We start from the raw sequence: 21,779 nt of genomic DNA, 5'->3' as shown, positions 1-21,779 counted from the left end.
AGGTCACAGATCAGCCATTATCTCACTGAATGAGAGTCTAAGGAGTTGCTCTTAAATGTTCAAATGATGTCAATTTAGTCAGGAGTGTGGACTGCGATGACAGCCTCTGGTCTTGCTTTCAAATGTCTTTCATCATAAATCCCAACAGTGCAGAAGGAGGCCATTTGGCCCATCAAGTCTACATCGACCACAATCCCACCCAGGCCCTAACCCCACATATTTACCCTACTGATCTCCCGACACTAAGGAGCAATTTCGCATGACCAATGCACCGAACCCACACATCCTTGGGCTGTTGGAGGAAACTGGAGCACCTGGAGGGAACCCACGCAGACACGGGGGGGCGTGGGGGAAAAACGACATACAAACTCCACACTGACAGTGACCCGAAACCGGGACTTAAACCCGGGTCCCTGGCATTGTGAGGCAGCAGTGCTAAACCACTGTGCCATCCTAATTGTTGTACACCAATCCACTGCACAGTTGGGAAGGGAGCTGGGACATGAACCCACATCCTATCATTTCACATTACAACATTGTTGGAAAGCTTTAAGCTAATTTGCTTTCCAACTGCTTCCCTCTTTTCAGAGCGGACAGATCCGTAAATTCCCAGCTTACATTACTGCCCCTCGCTGATGACAGGAAAATACTAATTTCAGCACTCCCCCCCACCCCCCAGGAACCCTGTTACTCGAGGTAGAACTTACAAGCATTTCTCTATCTTGCTCCGGCAGAGGGCTGTCCAGCAAGATGAGCTTCTTCAAGTCTTCTTCCAGGGTAGACTTGTGGGATCTGCGTGGCGATCGGAGGTCTCGAAGTGATGCTCGCAATCTGGGCTGCCCAAAGACATTCGTAGAGGCAACACTGGAATTTCTGGGAGAGAAGAACAGAATGCAAACTTTAAAGGAACAATGAAAAATACCTTTGTGATTGGAATATTGCAATTGCCCCATCATACACTTCATCTTTCATCACTCGCAAAGAATGGGTCAAAAATTCAGGGTAACAGGGAACATTGCTTTCTCTCTTACTAAGAAGCACTTTTCCAAATTGGAATTCGTGGGAGGTCTGCAAGGTTATGAGGCTGTATTGTCAAATTATTCTGCTGTGTACCTTTGGGGGGCTTGCATTGTCTTTTGGAAACTGGCTCCCCGGGACTGTGCCAATGCTGCATGAGGGAAGAAGGGAGGGTTTGATTGCCTTTATTGCCACACTGCACATCCAAAAACCGAGGCCTCATCCCAGGACAAACTCGAGAACATGGAACCAGGGGTAAAAGGCCATTCAGCTGTCAAACCCACTTCCGCTCCAGACCATCTACAACCTGTCCCATCACGGACTCAACATTCTCTCAGCTCACCTGAAAGATTTCTACTTAACTTACAAATGCTAGTCGAGCGAAGAAGAGCGTGTATTCAGCTTTACTTTTCAATCCCAGGTTAGTTGTTTGCACTAAATTTTTTTTAAATGGCTTTCCAGTTGCACAGGATCAATGTTTCACAATCATTTTTACCTTTACTTATTCTCCGAACCTTCAATCCGAAAGGCCAATCCTAGCCAACCTTGGGGAGAAGGAGCTACATTTAGAACCAGCAGGTTTCTCAAATCTAGGTGCCTCAATGCCCTGCTGTCCTTTAGTGATTGTGGAACAAAGAATGCTTTGCTGCAGTTGTACAGAGTTAGGTGAGGCCACACCTGGAGTACTGTGTGCAGTTTTAGAGTCCTTATCTGAGGAAGGATATCTTTGCTATAGAGAGAGAGCCCAGCGAAGGTTTACCAGGCTGATTCCTGGGAATGGCAGGTCTGTCATCTGAGGAGAGACGAAGTCAGTTAGAATTATATTCACTAGAGTTTAGAAGCATGAGAGGGGATCTCATAGAAACTTATCAAATTCTAACAGAGTTAGACAGGGGAGCTTCAGAAAGAATGTTCTCGATGGTGGGGGAGTCCAGAATTAGGGGTCATAGTTTGAGGATAAGGAGGTAAACCTTTTAGGACTGAGGTGAAGAGAAATTTTTTGACCCAAAGGGTGGCGAATGTGTGGAATTCACTCCCACAGAAAGTAGTTGAGGCCAAAATGTTGAGAGATTTCAGGAAGAATTAGATATCGCTCCTGGGGCTAAAGAAATCAAAGGATATGGGGGGTGGTGGGGGGGCCAAAAAGGGGATCAGGATATTGAATTTGACAGCCAGCCATGATCAGAATGAATGGTGGAGCAGGCTTGAAGGGCCAAATGGCCTCCTCCTGCTTCTAGTTTCTATGCTTTTATCTTTTCATTCCCTACAAATCCTTTTTAGATGGCAGCAAGCTTTGTGGGTGTGAGTTTCCACTAGTTCATCCAGGGAGGATCAGGGGCTCCCCCAGGTGGGGTTTGGGCAAAGATCCTCTCTCCAACATCGTGACCAGCCAACAGGAAGAAAACTGATTGCCTGACTCTGTCATTGTTTGTTGGAGCTTGCTGTGCACAGTGAGCTGATGGTCCCCTCCCAGCACTGATGGCTAGCAAGGGCGTGAACCAGATTAGCATATTTAAATAATTATTCAAATACGCAAGGTCGATTTGGAGCCAGATTCTTCCAGCTCCTGCAACCCTCAGGTGCAGCAGGAACCCAGATGGAATTACTAGTGGTGCCTGCAACAAGACAAGTTGTGTTGGCCTTATCAGGGGACTCGGAGGCACATGAAGCTCCTGTGTGGTCGGGGACATGACTGGCAATGTGCTGGCATCGTCCCCTAGCTCTGGCAAATGGCTGGGTGATCCTATAGCAGGGTTCCTTTGGGGGTGAGGGGAATGGGGATGATGGTGGCAAGGATGGATGGGGGTGGGGTGCCAGGTCACCCTCAGGCCTTGGGAGGGGGGGGGGGGGGGGGGGGGCGGGGGTGCGGGTTGCCCCTCCAGGGTCAAGGGTTGGGATGTTCCCCATGTGTGTTTCCTCCCATATTTCCACAGATGTATAGGTTAGATGGATTGGCCATGCTAAATTGCCCCTTAGTGTCCAAAGATGCGCAGGTTTGGTGGATTGGCCACGCTAAATTAGAGTCGGGGAATTAGCAGGATAAATACATGAGGTTACAGAGATAGGGTCTGGGCGGGATTGTCGTTGGTGCAGACTCAATGGGCTTCTTGTGCATTGTCGGGATTTTATGAATGCCTGTGATGTCCATGGGGTTGGGGGTGGAATATGGGACCTTCAAGTCATATCTGAGATCAGGGCCCACTGCTCTTGCTGCCACCTTTTAAAAGTTCCCACTCTAAAAGGATTCCAAGCGTGTGTGAATTGTGAACCAACCTTCCCAGTGGGAATCTCACCAGTTTTCCTGGTGGGGACAACACTTAGAAATTGTTTGGGAGAATTCTGCCCAGTATCTGTAATTTTTCCTGTACATGAACAATATAAACTATATATTTGGTGTGAATTATTGCTGTTTAATTCTATGGGTAATTTGGCAGTCTGGTTTACAAGCGAGTCACAGATCAAGTTCTTGAGCTCTTTGGTGATGGCAGTAAAGTTGCTGCAAGCAGCCGCACTAGGGAAGGGAAAGGATCACTGGCTAGTGTTCCTTCAAACCATTCAATATCCTGCTATTTGTACTAGGAAATGAGAGCGGATACTTGGGAAGCGCATGTTCAAACAAGGTCATAAAGTGCACCCCACCCCCCCCTCAATCCCACAACCCCCACACCCCTCTCTGGCACCTCCGAATGGTTTAAATCCAACCTCTCGTCCACCCGTCCTGATTTCAAAATTGGCGAAGTACGTTGATGTTTTACTATGTTCAAAAGATGCTTAGATAAACACAAGCTGCTGCTAGGCAGCAAAGGAAGTCTAAGCATCCACACAGACGTCAGAACGGACAGGTTCCTTCATGATAGGAACAACTGATGGGAAATAAAAGAGCGCACATCGCGTGAAGCTTTTCAAAATCGGGAAGTGAGCAAGCCTTTTGATCATTCCAAACGTCTAATACACTTTCACAGGGACAAAGGCTTTTGCCCCAGCAGTACACCAACGTGACAAATGAGGCTTTGAATGAGCACGACTGGTGATTCTTCCCATCGCCCGTCTCCAGGCAAAAATATTTTCAACTCTTCAGATCTCAAGTGCCAGCACAAATTGGTTTTGATTTCTCCTGCTAACCCATTCGAGTCTCGGAAGGGAAACTACAAGCAGATTCCGAATGTACGCGCTGTTCATTTTCAGCCTCCATGTCGCCACACGTTGGCAATTAGACTCTGCTTCTTGTCGAGACAACAACGTGCAGCAGGGCGCCATGGACGGTGCCCATTCACCGAGATATCTTCATTAGCCTTTCATCCATGCTGTGGGGCAAACATCAGAACCTTTCCCCAGTGTTATTCTTAAAATATAATTGGGAACTTTTTCACTTTAAGCCCCGAGACAATTTTTAAAAAAAAAAGTCACAAAGAATGTTTTAATTTTAACCTTTGAGATCTTTACTTCTATAGTTTTCTTTTAAAAATGGGAGATTGAAGCCACTGGCTCCAGCAGCCATCAGAAATTCTATACTTTGGCATCAGTTAGTGCCTCAGTTTGAACGAGATGGCTTTGCAACCTCACTATCCTGTCTGACTCTGGGTCTTGCTTTCCAGCTCATATTCTCTCCATCATAAAGACCATCTTACTTCCACATCCGCTCCCACCGACACCCCCACTTTCTCAGAAGACTAAGGAAATTTGGCACGTCTGCCACGACTCTCACCAACTTTTACAGTTGCACCATAGAAAACATTCTTTTGGGTTGCATCACAGCTTGGTATGGCTCCTGCTCTGCCCAAGACCGCAAGGAACTACAAAGGGTTGTGAACATAACCCAATCTATCACACAAACCAACCTTCCATCCAATGATTCTGTCTACACTTCCCACTGCCTTGGCAAAACGGTCAGCATAATTAAGAACCCCACGCATCTGGACATTCTCTCTTCCACTTTCTTTCATGGGGGAAAAATACAAAGGCCTGAGGACACGTACCAACTGACTCAAGAACAGCTTCTTCCCTGCTGCCATCAGACTTCTGAATGGACCTACCTTGCAATAAGTTGATCTTTCTCTACACCCTAGCTACGACTGTAACACTACAACCAAAGCCCTTATTTTGATGCCACACCAATGGGCGTCTCTCAGTAGATTATTTCTAATGCATTTATCTAATTATGGCTACTCAACTTTATCCTGCCCCAAGTTAGAGGCTGCACCAACGTGAATGGGCTGAGCACAAGCCAAAGCCACAAATCCCAAACACTCCCATTGACCACAAATGAACTGCTGTATTAGTGTAATCATCTATTAGTCTGCCCACTGCATTAGAACTGCCAGAACTCAGAATTTCTCCTTTCCTTCTTTATGAACGGTATGCTTTGTCTGTATAGCATGCAGGAGACAATATTTTTCATTGTATATTAATATGCGACAATAATAAATCAAATCAAATCCCACCTTCTTTCATCTGCTACCAAAATCCTCATCCACACATCTGTCACTTCCAGACAAGGTTTTTCAAAATACTTCAGTGGCCCATCATCTTTCTTCCACTTCATAAACTACAGCTTACCCAGAACTCTGCCCAATGTGTCCTATCCCTTACCACGTCTGAACCATCATTCACAGCGGCCCCACATTGGCAGGCACACACGCCCACCATTCCAACCTCTCCAGTTTAAAATTTTCACTCAGGTCTTTAAATCCCTTCACGGCCTCGCCAGCTCCTGACTATTACCTCACCTGGCCCGAGAACAGCGTCCAAAACCACCACCATGCTCATTCTCCAAATTAAGCCTCACTGGCAGCCCTTTGCCCTGCCCCATCGCACATCAGCTCTATCGGCCTGTCTCAATGATAATATCTCTTCATACCTTCTTTATTCAGCATCTAATTTTGTTTAATTATACAAAACACTTGAGGTGCTTCCTGTCACTGAAGTCAATGTAAGATGTCATTGCTGATTATAAGCACCAATGAATGATGTCAAACAGCAAAACTAACAGAGGAGTGTTGGGTTATTGGAGCTTGCGTCGTAATGGCTTATTGGATAACACTCGCTTCTGGGTCAGGAGATCGCTGGTTCAAAGTGCCATTTCAAGGGACACAACTTCAAAGCAACTCTCTTTTAATACTGCACTACATTTTGTCAGAATCCCTACAGTGCAGGAGGCGGCCATTTGGCCCATTGAGCCTGCAATCCTATCCAGTCTTGAACAACCCTGTATTTACCCTGTTAGTCCCTCTGACACTAAAGGGCAATTTAGCATGGGCAATCCACCTGACTGCATGTCTTTGGACTGTAGGAGAAAACCCACACAGACACAGGGAGAACGTGCAGAGTCCACACAGACAGTGGCCCAAGCCAGGAATCGAAACTGGGTCCTTGGCTCTCTGAGGGCAGCAGTGTTAATTACCGCGGTTGAATGGTCTATTGACTTAGACTGGTGTAAAAGAAATGGGTCAGTACCCTTTAATACACTTTGGGATATCCTGGGAAGAGAGTTCAATTGTATACATGGGGAAAAAGAAAAATCTGAGTTCTTGGTCTCGTGGAAGGAGAAGATGGCAGGAGAAATGAACTGGAGGCAACTCAGAATTCCTTGCCCCTTGAGTCTCTCTCAAAGTCTCTTTTGTTCTGTTAATGTGTTGAGCATTCCTTTTCCCCAGTATACAATACTTTTGGGGGCGGGGTGGGGGGGGGGGGTGGTGTTAAATTTCACCGGCCATTTTTAATAATCTAAATCCTCCTGGGAAAATACTATCTGCACACAGAAACAGCTTACAAATTGTTGCTGCATTTACGTACATCAGAAAGAGGGGACCCAGGAGTGAAAACAGCAGTAAATATCCATTATCGTACTTGAAAGTCGAACTTGTCAGTTGTTTATACATCGAGTCAATTACAGTACACATTATATTCAGCCAAACGCGAGCGTTCATGGATGGTAATTACAGTTTACACTTCTTGCCTCTCACTAGGCCCCCGCCTGTAACCAAGGCCCATATTTTGATGCCACACCAGTGGGTGTCTCTCACTAGATTATTTCTAATACATTCATCTAATTATGACTACTCAACTTTACCCTGCCCCAAGTTAGAGACTGCACCAATGTGAATGGGCTGAACACAAACACAAATCCCAAACACTCCCACTGACCACTAATGAACTGCTGTATTAGTGTAATCATCTATTAGTCTGCCCACTGCATTAGAACTACCAGAACTCAGACGTTTAACAGGGTGATGCACAGACACACCTGGCTACATGGTAGGTGGCGCAATGGCATTGTGGTTAACACTGCTGCCTCACAGCGCCAAGGACCTGGGCTCAGTTCCCGACTTGGGTCACTGTCTGTGAGGAGTTTGCACATTTTCCCAGTGTCCGTGTGGGTTCCCTCCAGGTGCTCCAATTTCCTTCCACAATCCGAAAGATGTGCTAGTTAGGTGGATTGGCCGTGCTAAATTGCCATTTAGTGTCAGGGAGACTAGCTGTGGGTTATGGAGATAGGGGCTGGGCGGGATTGTCGTTGGTGCAAATCTGATGGGCGGAATGGCCTCCTTCTGCACTGTATGGATTCTATGATTCTACAGTCTCCAAGTTTGGGAAAAGGGTGAGAGAAGGTGAGAGAGAACAAAGTAGATAGGCAGGAGAAAAGGTTTCTAGTCCTTACTGAGTGACCTGGTTTGAAAATGTATGTGAACACAGATGTTTGGTGAAGATGTGATGTTCTTTACAGAGTATCCAGCAACGATTATTATCCACGCTTCTTAGCTGAAGAACAGGCAATGAGATAAGGGGTGTGGACACCTACGGAACCATTTTTCAATCGTAAATGACCATCTTTACAAGAGAGAGGTTTTGGGTGGGAGGCATACAATCCCACTTTATTTCCCCGATATCATCTTCCCAAACACTTGCACTGCTCTTGAATGCTTCAGCAGTGCCCCAGATTCTGCCATCACTGCTCTCGAGCAGACCGTTGGGAGGTACAGAGATGTGCTAAGAGTGAGTCACTCACCAAACTTTCCTTCTAACCCTTGTGGGGCCCTTCCCTAATGTAGCTCCTTGAATGGGGAAACCATAGATTCAATCCAGTGGCCTCCCACCCTTGGCCACAGTGCACCAACACCCTGTATTGAATTCTTTCATAATTTATAGCGAACCACAGACACCAAAAACAGAATCACTGGCTACATTACTCAATGAGAGAAAGTAAAAAGCTGGATTTTCACCACCATAGGTCAGAAGCTTCCTGCCTTGACTGACCCACCTCAGTTTAAACCCCATTTCTGCTCCAGGGGCAGGGGTCAAGTCAGACCCGCCAACCCAGGAAGCCACGAGGGGGAGGGCACGTTGGGGGTGGGGGGCCCAAGTGCCAAAGTGGGCTAATTCGAAGGTTTGTCTCCATTCTTTTCTCCCAGTTATTTTGGGAACTGTATTCTCTCATGCACTGCAAACTGCTGTATCTCACTTCCACAGCTAGTCACACAATATCCACCATAAGCAGGCGTCAGCAACCATGGAGATTAAAAAACACATTTGAACAACCTAGTACCAAGCAAAAACTCCCATGCCTGAAACCCATTCAAAGCTTTTAAATTTCCTCATGTGTCCAGTCTCAAAAATAAACTTCTATTCAGACCCCAGAAAGACAGTTAATAGTCTCTTTAAAGTTAATCAACTGTGCACTCAAAAGACCCATTGCAATATTAACTTTTGAAACACATCCAAGCATTCATAATAGCGTAACAACCATGTCAAAGCACTCTTGAAATTGCATGAGCAGATGGTAATGACTTTTCTAACCCATACCAGATAGCCTGTCAGAGACATTCTAGTAAAATTCTCACAGGCACCTAAAGCTCACCCCGCATATCCCGCCCCCTTCCAAGTTTAAGGAGCAGGGGGAATTTTAAAAAATTCAGATCACGACACTCGAACAAACTTTTGAGTATTCACGTCAACTCCCACACTTTGGTTAATGCACTCAAAACAACCAAAGTCAGTTTGAACTCATCCCCAAGTTTAACCAACCCTGCTGAGTGTGGATTTCCTGTTGGTGAGGTTCACATACCCACGCCCCCCCAATCCCCAGGAAAAACTGGATCTATCATTTATTAGTCACAAGTAGATTTACATTAACACTGCAATGAAGTTACTGTGAAATTCCCCTCGTCGCCACACTCCAGCCCCTGTTCAGGTCAATCCATCTAACCAGCACATTTTTCAGACTGTGGGAAGAAATCGGAGCACCTGGAGGAAACCCACGCAGACACAGGGAGAACATGCAGACACTGCACAGACAGTGACCCAGGCCGGGAATCAAACCCGTGTCCCTGGCACTGTGAGGCAGCAGTGCTAACCACTGTGCCACCATGATCATAAATGGGGGTAGGACTTCTGTATCTTTTGAAAGGTCCATGGTGTCAACTCAGCCCCAAGAATCCAGCTTTGATATCACTCCAATGATAGGAGAGCTGGAGTTTTGTGCCTGACCACTGCACATTGGGAACATAGGTATATGTGGGTATATTTGCTGCAAAATCAATGGTTACTACTCTTCAGGCTTTTCTGTGATGATCAGACAACAGGAACAATTCAATCCCTAGCTTTATCTAAGGCTAATATATTTTAATGTATCAGATAAGTCCTTTTGGGGTCAACTGGGTTTGATTTATTTCAAATCAAATCAATAAGTTGAGATTATTGACAAAATGGTTCTATTTTATGACTTAAAGCCTGGACATTAATTCAGCAGCCAACTAGGTAATACTGGAGAAAGTGCTGATTAGTGGTTGCATATTCCAATTAAGAGTTGCTATGATGCTGACTATTTCAACATTAAGACTCAAACAGAACAGCATGGTGACACAGGGGTTAGCACTGCTGCCTCACAGCGCCACAGACCTGGGTTCAGGCAGAACAGAGGCACAGGGGTTAGCACTGCTGCCTCACAGCTTCAGGGTCCCAGCTTCAACTCTGGCCTCGAGTGACTGTGTGTGCAATGACTGCAAGTTCTCCCTGTGTCTGCGTGGGTTTCCTCCGGGCGCTTCGGTTTCCTCCCGCAGTCCAAAGACAGGGTGGATTGGTCATTTTAAATTGCCCCTTGGTAAGCAATGATGTGTAGGTTAGGGACATTAATGGGGTAAATCGTAACATCCCTACAGTGCAGGAGGCAGCCATTCGGCCCATTGAACCTGCACTGAGAACAATCCCACCGAGGCCCTACCCCGTAACCTCATATTTACCCTACTAATCCACCTGACAATAGGGTTAATTTAGCTTGGCCAATCGACCTAACCTGCACGCCTTTGGACCGTGGGAGGAAACTGGAGCACCTGGAGGAAACCCATGCAGACATGGAGAGAATGTGCAAACTCCACACACACAGTCACCCGAGGCAGGAATCAAACTAGGTGCCTGGCGCTGAGGCATCAGTGCTAACCACTGTGCCACCACGCTGCCTCACACGTGGGGTTATGGGGATAGGACAGGGGAGAGGGCCTGGGTAAGACACTCTGCCAAGGAGCAGGTACAGTCTCGATGGGTTGGATGGCCTCTTTCCTCACTGTAGGGATTCTATGAAAAGAATGAGGTACATGATGATTTGGCCAATAATAAGACTGTGAACAGCTAGCCTATTTGAGTTTCCAGGTCAGGTACAGAGAGATTGAAGCGATTTGAGTTTATTAAATTAGCAGGGAAACACACAGCCAGGTTGCAGGCTGCTCTGTTAATATTCAGCAATTTCCTTTATGTATCTGGACATGAGCTCCTGAAGCAGAGATCAGTCCTTTGTGTTTCAGCAAATCTATCGAGTCACATTCTAATTATCCAGTGCAACGTTAGAAATGTCTAAGTTACGTGCCCAGGGTTCCAGCTTCCTGTCCCGTAGGCTTGCGCTCACCACATGGGTCAAATGATCAATGCCAAGCTTACTAGGTCCAAAAATCACATTCCACAACAGAGGCAGCCATTAGACTTCCAAGCTAAAAGCCAAAGAAATGCAAGTGACTCCCAACTTGAAAATGCAAATATGTTGAATACCCAAAAACATCTCAAAATTCAATTCCTTGCAGAAATTATAATGAAATTAATGCTTACATGGGTCAATGTCAACGATCCCATGGCACACTGTAGAGAATCAGGGGAACTTTCTCCCAGTGCCCCGGCTAATATGTATCAACAGCATTAAAACAACTAATTTAGCATTCATCTCTTAACCGCTTGTGGCATTTCCTATGATACGACAATTTTTATTATTCCTTCATGTCACGTGGGTGTCACTCCAACATTTGTTACCCTTCCCCCAATTGCCCCGAGCGGCTTGCCAGACCATTTGAGAGAGCAGTTTACGGCTGGATTACTAATCCAGTACATCACGGCTGAGCCACCATCCCCCGCCCCCCCCAAAGTGACTGCAGCTCAGAAGTATTTGTAAAGAGCTTTTGACATCACACAGTCGTAAATTGCAGGTCTTGCTTTCTTTTCACGTGGCCACCTGATTTCATATTTGGGGTTCCTTGCTCAATGCTGGACACTCTTTTGGCTTTTCCCACACGTGTGTCACCCCCCACTCCATCTCCTCTGCCGTCCACTGGCAGGGATAAGACCTTAAGACACAGGAGCAGAATTAGGCCACTCTGCCCATCGAGTCTGCTCCGCCTTTCAATCATGGCTGATATTTTTCTCATCCCCATTACCCCTGATCCTCTTATTCATCAAGAACCTGTCTTAAAGACACACAATGACCTGGCCTCCACAGCCTTCTGTGGCAGAGTTCCACAGATTCACCACTTTGTGGCTGAAGAAATTCCGCCTCATCTCTGTTTTAAAGGATTGGCTCTTTAGCCTGAGGTTGTAACCTCTGGTTCTAGTTTTTCCTACTAGTGGAAACATCCTTTCCAGTCCACTCTATCCAGGTCTTGCAGTGTTCTGTAAGTTTCAATAAGTTACCCCCGCCCTCATCCTTCTAAACTCCAATGAGTACGTACCCAGAGTTCTCAACCATGTGTCACCTGGAAATTAGAAAGACTGAATCCAACTTGCAGCGAGAAATATGATTCAACACCAAGCCAAATGAATTACTCGAGCCAAGAATTTAGCCAATTACCTCACTGACATGGTTGGTTTTAGTAAGCTGGCTGTGACGGTTATTAAAGTAATCGCAATGAAAACTGACAAAAAGGTAGCTTTGCTTCCCCCTGCTCCCCATCCTGCATCGCAAGGGGAATAAACAAGTGGTTACAACAGGAATGCAAACAGGCGACATTCATTGCTAAATTGACTAAGGCAACCTGTTCAAAAGCATTAGCAGAGCTAGCTCTGACAGTACGTGAAGTGGGTTAATGGACTGAATGGCCTTGTTGCATGTTTTCATACACAAGCTGCAAAGTCCTTCTCCCCCTGAGGTGGGGACAGAAGCAGGATTTTAAAGTTGTTAAAAGTGGATTTTTAATTAAGGCGCAGCAGCTTGAATTTCCAAAGTTAAAACCATAGAGAAAAATGCAATAAATTATAAAACCCAATCATCAGAAAGCAGCAAAATCCTCCCTTTTTGACTTAAAAACCCCTTCACACAAGCTTGGGAGAGTGAGAGGGATGGAGAGACAGTGCAAGCATAAGTTCCTGTTCATAGACAATTCTCTTAACCACCCAAAGAATACAAAGGGAAAAAAAGCAGCACCTTTTTGTTTTAAATTTAAGATTGTTGATGAAAGACCAGTGCCCAAACTTTTGAATAGATTTGGAAAGGTATAAGCAAGTGATGTTGGTTACAGGATGCCAACTCCAGATTGAAAGAGGAAGGGAAGGTGGAAGGAGGCAAGAAATTCCACAGTTCCAGGGAAGAAATGAATAGAGCGGGAGACTGCAATGATTCTGGTTTTCAAACATAGTGACGATGGGAGAGCATGTGCAGGATGGTGCTGAGGAAGACTGGAGATACACAGAAAATAGCGGCAAAGTCAGCAGAAACAAGGAAGGGTTCCAACAAGGACAGAGTTAGAAGGGTTTGCCTATCAGATAACCTTGCATCATCTTAGTGACTAAACCACATGGCCTGGTTCAAGATGGCACCACACCATCACCTTTCAGGATGATTTGGAATGGGTGATGAATGCTGAGCAAGCCAGTGATGCCCATATCCCGAGAAATTTTAAAAATCTTATTCAGGAGTTAGGGATGCAGGAATAACTTAGTGTTCAAAACTTGAGTGGGATATTAGCTTTAAGAAAGTCAAAGTTACAGAACCAAGATTTAAAAAAATATAAAAGTTCATTTACGGGTTGCAGGTGTCGCTGGCCAGGCCAGCATCTTTTGCCAGCTATCCTCGTGAAGGTGGTGGCAAGCTTTCTTGAACCACTGCAGCCCCTGAGGTGTAGGTACACCCACAGCATCGTCAGGGACGGAGATACAGGAATTTGACCCAGTGACAAGTAAAGGAACAGCGTCATGCCCCCAAGCCAGGATTGGGAGTGCCTTGGAGGGGAACCTCCGAGTGGGGGCATTTCCAGATATCATCTCCCTTGTCTTTCCCAATGTAGCAGCCGTGGGTTTGCTGGGTGCATTGTCTTCAATCAGGCCATTGAGGTTGACCTATTGGAATATGAACTCCCTGATGAAGGATCCAATGGATGGGTCAATCAGGGAGTCATTGCCTTGTACTTAACCATGAGCGTCAGTTCCTCTGACACCCCTGGAGGTGATTGCTAGCATTCTGTGTACTGCTGTTAGATTAGTAAATAAAGGGATTTAGGTAAAGGGACATCTGTTTCTGCAGACTTATTACACAAGATGGTGCCCAAGGAGCCTTGGCAAGTTCCTTGGAGGCATTTTTAGCAATGAAAGAAGATGGGAGCAGATGGGAGGTTTGGAAAAGAATCTGTCAACGTTTGTTCATTAGCATTTTAAGTACTAAGGCTGGACCCTACTGTTGTTTTAGGTTGAACTTTCAAGAGACCAGTTTCAAGAGGAGTTTTAAGCCCCACTTTCAAATCTGCCTTGTTAACTGCTGCGATGGTTCAGGGCGGTATATATATCAGTGTGATATATATTATGTATACAGAACAAAAAAACCCCAGGAAAATGGCACTGCATGTTTACTGTGAGCTCATCATCTTAAAAGGGACAGGCCAAAATTTTGATTGTGTCAATAGAAATTTGATAGGAGTTTTTTAAAATTAAGAACTGCATTTAGAACACTAATTAAAGATTATTTTTCAACAACTGCAACTTAAGAGGCTAAGTTCAGCTCCCGCAGTGCACTTGATATTTGTTCTGTGCCCTGCTCGAGACAGGAGCATTATTCTTTTGTTCTATATGATTGGGTTACTCTGATGAGGTGCTGAACTGCCAAAGAATTCCCAGAAAATTCATGGCTAACCAGTGCACCGTGTGCTGAAACATCAGCTTTTCACTTTAGGGTTGGAAGAGGCCCAAAAAAAAAGTCACTAATAAATCCAGAGAAGAATCTGGGATAAAAACAGCAAATTCCACAAAAATCTCAGCAGATCTGACAGCATTTGTGGAGAGAGAAGAGAGCCAATGTTTCGAGTCAGGATGATCCTTTTCTCTCTCTACTGATGCAGCCTGAGCTGTTGAGATTTACCAGCATTTTATTCTTTATTTATTTGTGCCATAAGTAGGCTTACATTAACATTGCAATGAAGTCACTAGGGGACTTTCACAGTAATGTCATTAGTGTTAATGTTAGCCTACTTGTGACTAATAAATAATAAACAAACGGTGAAAATCCTCTAGTCGCCACAGTCCGGTGCCTGTTCGGGTACACAGAGAATCCAGCATGGCCAATCCATCTAACCAGCACATTTCTTGGGCTATGGGAGGAAACTGGAGCACCCTGAAGAAACCCAAGCAGACACAGGGAGAACATGCAGACTCCACAGAGACAGTGATCCAAGCTGGGAATCGAACCCAGGTCCAGGTCCCTGGTTTAAGCAGTGCTAAACCAATGTGCCACCCATTCAGTTTTTGTTTCTGATTCTAGCATCTGTAATGTTTTGCCTTCATCTTAAAGAATCTGGGATAAATCTTTTACTGAAAAAAGAGTGTGGAATGTGCCACCATCGTTGAGGCGAATGAAAGCTAGACAAATACCCAGTAGGTGGAAGGAAATAAATAGAAGGATACACTGATAGAAAGCGATAGAAGGATATGCTGATAGGCTGAGATGGGTTGAGATGGAGAGAGGAGGAAGGAGGCTTGTGCGGAGCATAAACACCAGCATGTACCAGATGGGCTGAAAGGACTGTTGCTGCATTGTACAATCTGTGACAAGTGTGAAATACAGAATCAAAGAAGCCCTGAGCTGTACTCATTTTCAAAAGATTGAGCTTCAATCTGCTCATGACAAGATTCCTACGTTTTTGTTTCTGTGGATCCAGATGGCCGGCTCGGGGTATTGGCTGGTTTTTTCCACCCAGTTGGGCACATATTCTTCACACTCTGATAGGAGTAGAAAGATTTGGGGGCAGAGGCCGAGAGTTGAGTGTATGATGTCGGTGGTTTAGATACTTCTGGAGGTGGGGTCCGGTACATGTGAGGGGCCTGTCCCGGTCTGCAATTAAGAATGCTGGAAAAAACAAAATTAAAAAATAAATAAATAAAAATGTGTGAACAAGTTCTTTAAAAAGATCACATTATTCAATGTAATTTCCAGAAATTGCATCTTCTGTCCCGAGGTTTTTGGCTTATTGAGGAATGCTTGGAACTAGCTTATCAAAGTACATGGACACATTATGGACACTATTTGCCACTGTGCCTCCCTTCCTCACCGCCACCCCCCGACACCTGGGTTCAGACTGACCAAGCTCCTTTAATTTGCAGCCCATCTCTATTATTAACCTTAACACATTTGGCAGTATTTGCCAGAAGAGAAAAGAGCTGATGTTTCGAGTCCAGACGACCCTTTGTCAAAGCGTGTGGCCTGGACTCGAAATGTCAGCTCTTTTCTCTCCTTATGGACGCTGCCAGACCTGCTGAGATTTTCCAGCGTTTTCTCTTTTGGTTTCAGATTCCAGCATCCGCAGTAATTTGCTTTTGTCTGTTCTTGGCCTTGCTTAGTTTGGAGCAGACATGCCCGATTCAGAAAGGTGCACATTTAAAACCATACTCCAAGTCTGAAGGCATAAACAGCACCAATTGTCTTTTTGTTTATTCTTTCGTGGGACGTGAGCGTCGCTGGTGAGGCCAGCATTTGTTGCCTATCCCTAATTGCCTTCGAATTACATGGTTTGTTAGGCCATTGCAGAGGGCAATTAAGAGTCAAACTACATTATAGTGGATCTGGAGTCACACATAGGTCAGAGCAGATAAGGCTGGCAGAATTCCTTTCCTGAGGCGCAGTTAAGTTTTTATAAAAAATGCCGATAGTTTCATTGCACCATTACTGTGACTAGCTTTATGCTCCAGATTCATTCATTGAATTTAAATTCCACCAGCTGCCATGGTGGGAATTGAACCCATTTCCCCCAGAGCTTTAGTCCAGGCCTCTGGATTATTTAATCCAATGACAATATTACAATGCAACCAACTCCCCAGCTGGCTTCTGTACTACTTGGGAGTGCAGCATTGTCACTGGCACTGCCCCTTTGGCTGATATTAAACTGAGAACATTTCCCATCTGTTCTGGCAGATGTTAAAGGTTCCCTGATCAACCCTGAAAGATGCATCATGCATTCATCTCATTGCTACTTTAGCTATTCTGTCATACGCTTAACATGTGGAGATGCCAGCGTTAGATTGGAATAAACACAGTAGGAAGTCTCACAATACCAGGCTAAAGTACAACAGGTTTATTTGGTAGCACAAGCCACAAGCTTTCGAAGCGCTACCCCTTCATCCTTTGAGTGGGAGTTCTGTTCACAAACAGGGCATATAAAGACACAAACTCAATTTACAATTAGATTAAATTGAGTTTGTGTCTTTATATGGCCTGTCTCTGAACAGAACTCCCACTCAAAGGATGAAGGGGCAGCGCTCAGAAAGCTTGTGGCTTGTGCTACCAAATAAACCTGTTGGACTCTAACCTGATGTTGCAAGACTTCTTAACATGGTTAACAGACAGACAACACGCTTAAAATAATTCATTGCACACAAAGCATTTTTGTGACCCTAAAACAGTACATGAATTTAAGACCAATTTTGAAATTGCTTTCTTTCCTCAATGAAAACACATCACATTCTGGCAGGAATGGCATCAGGTGCAAAATATATGAAATAAAAATGGAATTAGAACACAATGATACACCACAAATTCAGGCAGCGGATGAATTGACTGCCTGGGCAAAGATCGAGACACTATACAAAGCAAGAGCCCTTTAATACCTTTAAGAGAAAAGAAGTGACCATCCCACTAACCTGGACTAGACTTAAGTTGAGCTAAGACCACCCAGCACAAGCTCTCTTCAGGAACAGGGTGCTTTGGTGCAAAGACAATACCAAGATTCAGAGGTGGAGATGCCGGCGTTGGACTGGGGTGGGCACAGTAAGAAGTCTCACGACACCAAGTTAAAGTCCAACAGGTTTATTTGCAATCAGAAGCTTTCCGAGCACTGCTCCTTCATCAGGTGAGACTCAAACGGCTGAAAAATTAAGGGATTTTCCAGCCACTGTCACTCCAAGGTCAGAAGACCCTACCAGAGGTCAATGGACCTTTGCAAGGTCCGTGCCCTGCCCACTACGATTCCTACGGCAGGTGGGATGGGGAAACTCCGGCCATTATCTTTGGGACTGAGCTTTGAGTGTTTTACAGCAACTTTTGTTCATTTATTTCTGAGCAACGTTGTTTAGTTACTCACCATTACTCAAGGACTTGAGCAGAAGTACTTACTATCAGTTCAGTTTAACCCCGAGGTAAACCTATTCTTTATCACATTTTTTTCCAAAATGGATAGGTTTACACTCCACTGAATGGGTGTGCAGTATCACTTGTTGTAGAATCCCATTACTAGGGCATTTTGGCATAGAGCTGCCAAAACATGACTGACATTATTAGCAGACAAAAGCTCAACAAGTTCGCAAAACATTCCTTTGTCTGTTATTGTATCGAGTATTAACCGGTTTTCTTCAAATGGGTTAATGCCTTGAAAATAGTGGACAAAGAACCACCATAGAAACACATTAAGCATTCATCCATTGCACTGAATCATTCCTGTGCTTACAATGGTTACAAATTATAGCAAACTCTGTTTAGGAACGTCTGATTTCATTTTGTATGAGCTCCCTCATGAGGGTCTCACATTTGCTTGTACATTTTAATGGAAGATAATATTGACACAATGCAGATCACACAATCCTGGACAAAAATAATGGTATTTGCCATTCTCTCTTCTACAATATTACCTCATGAAACTAAGTGGGTTGAAATCAGGAGCTGATGAATGCATACTAGTGATAGAAGTGGATTTTGTACAGATGCAGAGCCAAGATGGTTAGATATTTACCAGCTGTATAAAGTTTCAGTGATTATAAGCGCCAGAGAACTGAGACAACCAACAATGGACAAGTGCGATCTACACAAAGATTAAACAGAAGATCTACAAGGGCACTGGTCATTGCAGGGTAGACACAGCACGATTCACATTTGCTAAACTGTAGCCCCAGCAATGGCTGACAATTACCCACTTAGCAGCGATTTCAGCATCATATAAAGAAATATATAGATTAAACAGAACAGCGGGTGCGCATGAGGCATCTAGCTGTGGGTTAAGTATTGATGGCAATAGTGGGAATCTTTCTGTTGGAGCAGATTTAAGAGCATTTCATTAGAAACGTACCAGTTCAATATTGAAGCATATTAACTTAAATATGATCCTCTCCCAGCAAACATCGGTCTTTGCTCAAAATCCTTTATCTGCGGTTTATCCGGAAATTCCCACACTAATCCAAATCAGTCCTATTTGGAGGGATTTATTCTAATGTTGCTGGCTCCCTTGAATGGGCAGTGATGACAGACAAGCCAGACTTCACATCAAGGATTCCTCTTCAATGCATCACAGTCTGGAAGCAGGACACCTGCCACATTTCGTACATAGTATAATAAATAACATACAAAGGCTCATTTCCTCACTATGTCAACAAAGCGAGTCTCCTTCGCCCAGGATGGGCGGCACAGTGACACAGTGTGTAGGCACTGCTGCCTCACAGCACCAGGGACCTGGGTTTGATTGCCGGCTCGGGTCACTGTCTGTGTGGAGTTTGCACATTATCCTTGTGTCTGCATGGGTTTCCTCCCACAGTTTAAAGATGTGTGGGTTAGGTTGATTGGCCATGCTAAAATTGCCCTGTGATTGCCCTGTAAAAGTGTCCTGAGACGCACAGGGATTAGCAGGTAAATATGTAGAGATATAGGGGTAAGACCTGGGTAGGATTGTGGTCAGTGAGACTTGATGGGCCAAATGGCCTCTTTCTGCACTGTAGGGTTTCTATGATTCTATGGTGGCAGAATGGTTAACACTGTTTCCCCTCAGCACCAGAAACATGGATTGATTCCAGCCTTGGGAGGCTCTGCAGAGTCTGCACATTCTCCCCATGTCTGCATGGGTTTCCTCTGGGCACTCTGGGTTCCTCCCACACACTGAAGATGTGCAGGTTAGATGGATCGGCCGTACTAAATTGCCCTGTGTCGGGTGGAACTAGCAGAGTAAATACATAGGGTTACGAGGATATGGCTTGGATGGGCCTAATAGCCTCCTCCTGCGCTGTAGGAATTCCGGATGGGCGATTAGCTACATAATGGAATTTTAGTCACTTTTCACATACTAAAAAAATTAAAATGCTGTTTATTTTTAAAAAACTGAAGCAGAAGGAGAAAAAGGAAAATGAGAGAACTTGCATTTCTACAGCACCTCTGACAACCTCAGGACAATTAAGTACATTTTAGCACAATGACTGCTGCAGTGTTTGAAAGACAACAGGCAATTTGTGCACAGCAATCCCACACAAATGGCAACACCTATCATGGTAAAATAATCTGTTCTCCATGACATTGGTTCATGGATTAAATGTTAGCCAGTACCCAGGGAGAACTTCCCTACCCTTCTCTGAAAAGGTGCTGAGAGAGCTTATGTCCAGCTGTATGTGTAGATGGGGCCTCAAGATAAAGTACTGCGGTTGGAGTGCCAGCCTGGATTCAGTGTGGAGTCACTGCAGTGGGATTTGAAACTACAATCTGTTGACTTTATTGAGAACTCTACCCATTGGGATGCAAGTCACACAAAATGATTTCATTAAAAGCACAGCCACCATCTGACGATCATGGTGGACAACACAGAATCCCCACAGTACTGCTCCATGTTTATCGCTGGGCTGTTGAACAACTCCACGATAACTGGGAAAACAATAACACTCATCTTCTGAATGTACAAAGAGGGGACTACTCCCAGTTACACAGTCGCCAAGACAACGCAATCGAGCAGCAACAAAACCATTTCTCAGGGAGAGATGTTTTCCCAGTTGTGCGTGCTTTCTGACCCACCACCGAAGTTGGCATCCTTGGTTATGTAAAGAATGAGTTCCCCAAAACAGCTGAATATTGCAAAAGGAGGAAAACTGGATTAAAAAACAAATGGGCTGAAGGGTGAGGGGAATCCAGAACTAGGGGTCATAGTTTCAGGATAAGGGGTAAACCTTTTAGGACTGAGGTGAGGAGAAATTTCTTCGCCCAGAGGGTGGTGAATGTGTGGAATTCACTCCCACAGAAAGTAGTTGAGGCCAAAACGTTGTGTGATTTCAAGAAGAAATTAGATATAGCTCTTGGGGCTAAAAGGATCAAGGGATATGGGGTGGGGTGGGAGGGGTGAGGGGGATCAGGATATTGAATTTAATGATCAGCCATGATCAAAATGAGTGGTGCAGCAGGCTCGAATGGCTGAATGGCCTCCTCCTGCTTCTACTTTCTATGTTTCCATATATATTTGTCATCCAGATAATAGCTTGTGATCACAAAGGGAAGTACTGCTAACATGCCTTTTTGGGAGGGAACAACTGATATAAAACTCAAGCAGCGTGTGTTTTATCACACAGACAGTGATGGTGAATAATAGGGCTATAATCTGACACCATGATTCAAAAAGTTTAATAATTTAAATGGTCTCAGTTCTTGGTTAAGTTGCGGTGATACTTGTAGAGTATACTCCACTGAACATGCACCAGGCTCTCTTTGCAATTATATGATTTTCTTTCCGTCAGATCACAAGATAGTAACACGCCTGCTATCAACTCTTGAGCTTTTACAGACATGCAGCCGCCTGGGCGCTTGGTTGCCAGAATGCAAACATGTTCAGGGAAAATATATCCCAGGTCAGTGCTACACCAGAGTGTGTAGCAACCTCAGCAGGGTACATCATTGTGCCTTCTTAAAAAAACAGAAGACAAACTTGAACAACTACAAATCGAGAGCTGGAATCTAGCCTTTGCTCTCAGCTGACTGTTTATCAGGACACACCTGTGGATCAGAAGAAGGTCAGAGTCCACGGCCGTGCCTTCCACAGGGCGATGTCTTCGATCAAAGAGCACCCAAGATCTCCTTATACACAGCCAAAGTCAAAACATTTATTGAAAGTTCCTCACCAACTGATCATGCGAGCTGCCACACTCTGTAGACAGTGGGCAAACACAGGCCATTTGACCGAGGAAAGCATCACAAGCAAGTCTGATCTTACCTTTGCTCGACAACCACATAAAATGGTCAGAATTGGGCTGTTAATCATCTTCTTTGCAAACCGGAGTCAAGTATGACCCTCACCATCCCT

The 21,779-nt window shown here is 44.8% G+C and overlaps 1 protein-coding gene across 7 annotated transcripts in view; it reads right to left on the bottom strand.

The window, feature by feature from the left end:
• Window positions 1–21,779, bottom strand: part of sipa1l3 (signal-induced proliferation-associated 1 like 3) — a 242,620-nt gene that overhangs the window by 22,451 nt on the left and 198,390 nt on the right. For 6 of the 7 annotated variants that reach the window (XR_013889960.1, XM_080218304.1, XM_080218305.1 and 3 more), the window contains 2 exons: window positions 15,389–15,598; window positions 708–873 (listed from right to left, as the gene is read on the bottom strand). Coding sequence is in view for 6 of the 7 variants with exons in the window: in XM_080218304.1 (XP_080074430.1) it covers window positions 708–873; window positions 15,389–15,598 (376 nt within the window). In the remaining variant the exon portion in view is untranslated. The remainder of the gene's footprint in view (window positions 1–707; window positions 874–15,388; window positions 15,599–21,779) is intronic. The other variant, XM_080218307.1, reaches the window with a different exon arrangement.

This window comes from Carcharhinus amblyrhynchos, unplaced genomic scaffold (assembly GCF_965287045.1).
Source record: "Carcharhinus amblyrhynchos unplaced genomic scaffold, sCarAmb.v2.hapA scaffold_37, whole genome shotgun sequence".
Classification (NCBI taxonomy): Eukaryota; Metazoa; Chordata; class Chondrichthyes; order Carcharhiniformes; family Carcharhinidae; genus Carcharhinus; species Carcharhinus amblyrhynchos.
The sequence above is the reverse complement of the archived record's forward strand: the minus strand, read 5'-3'. Positions and strand labels throughout refer to the sequence as shown.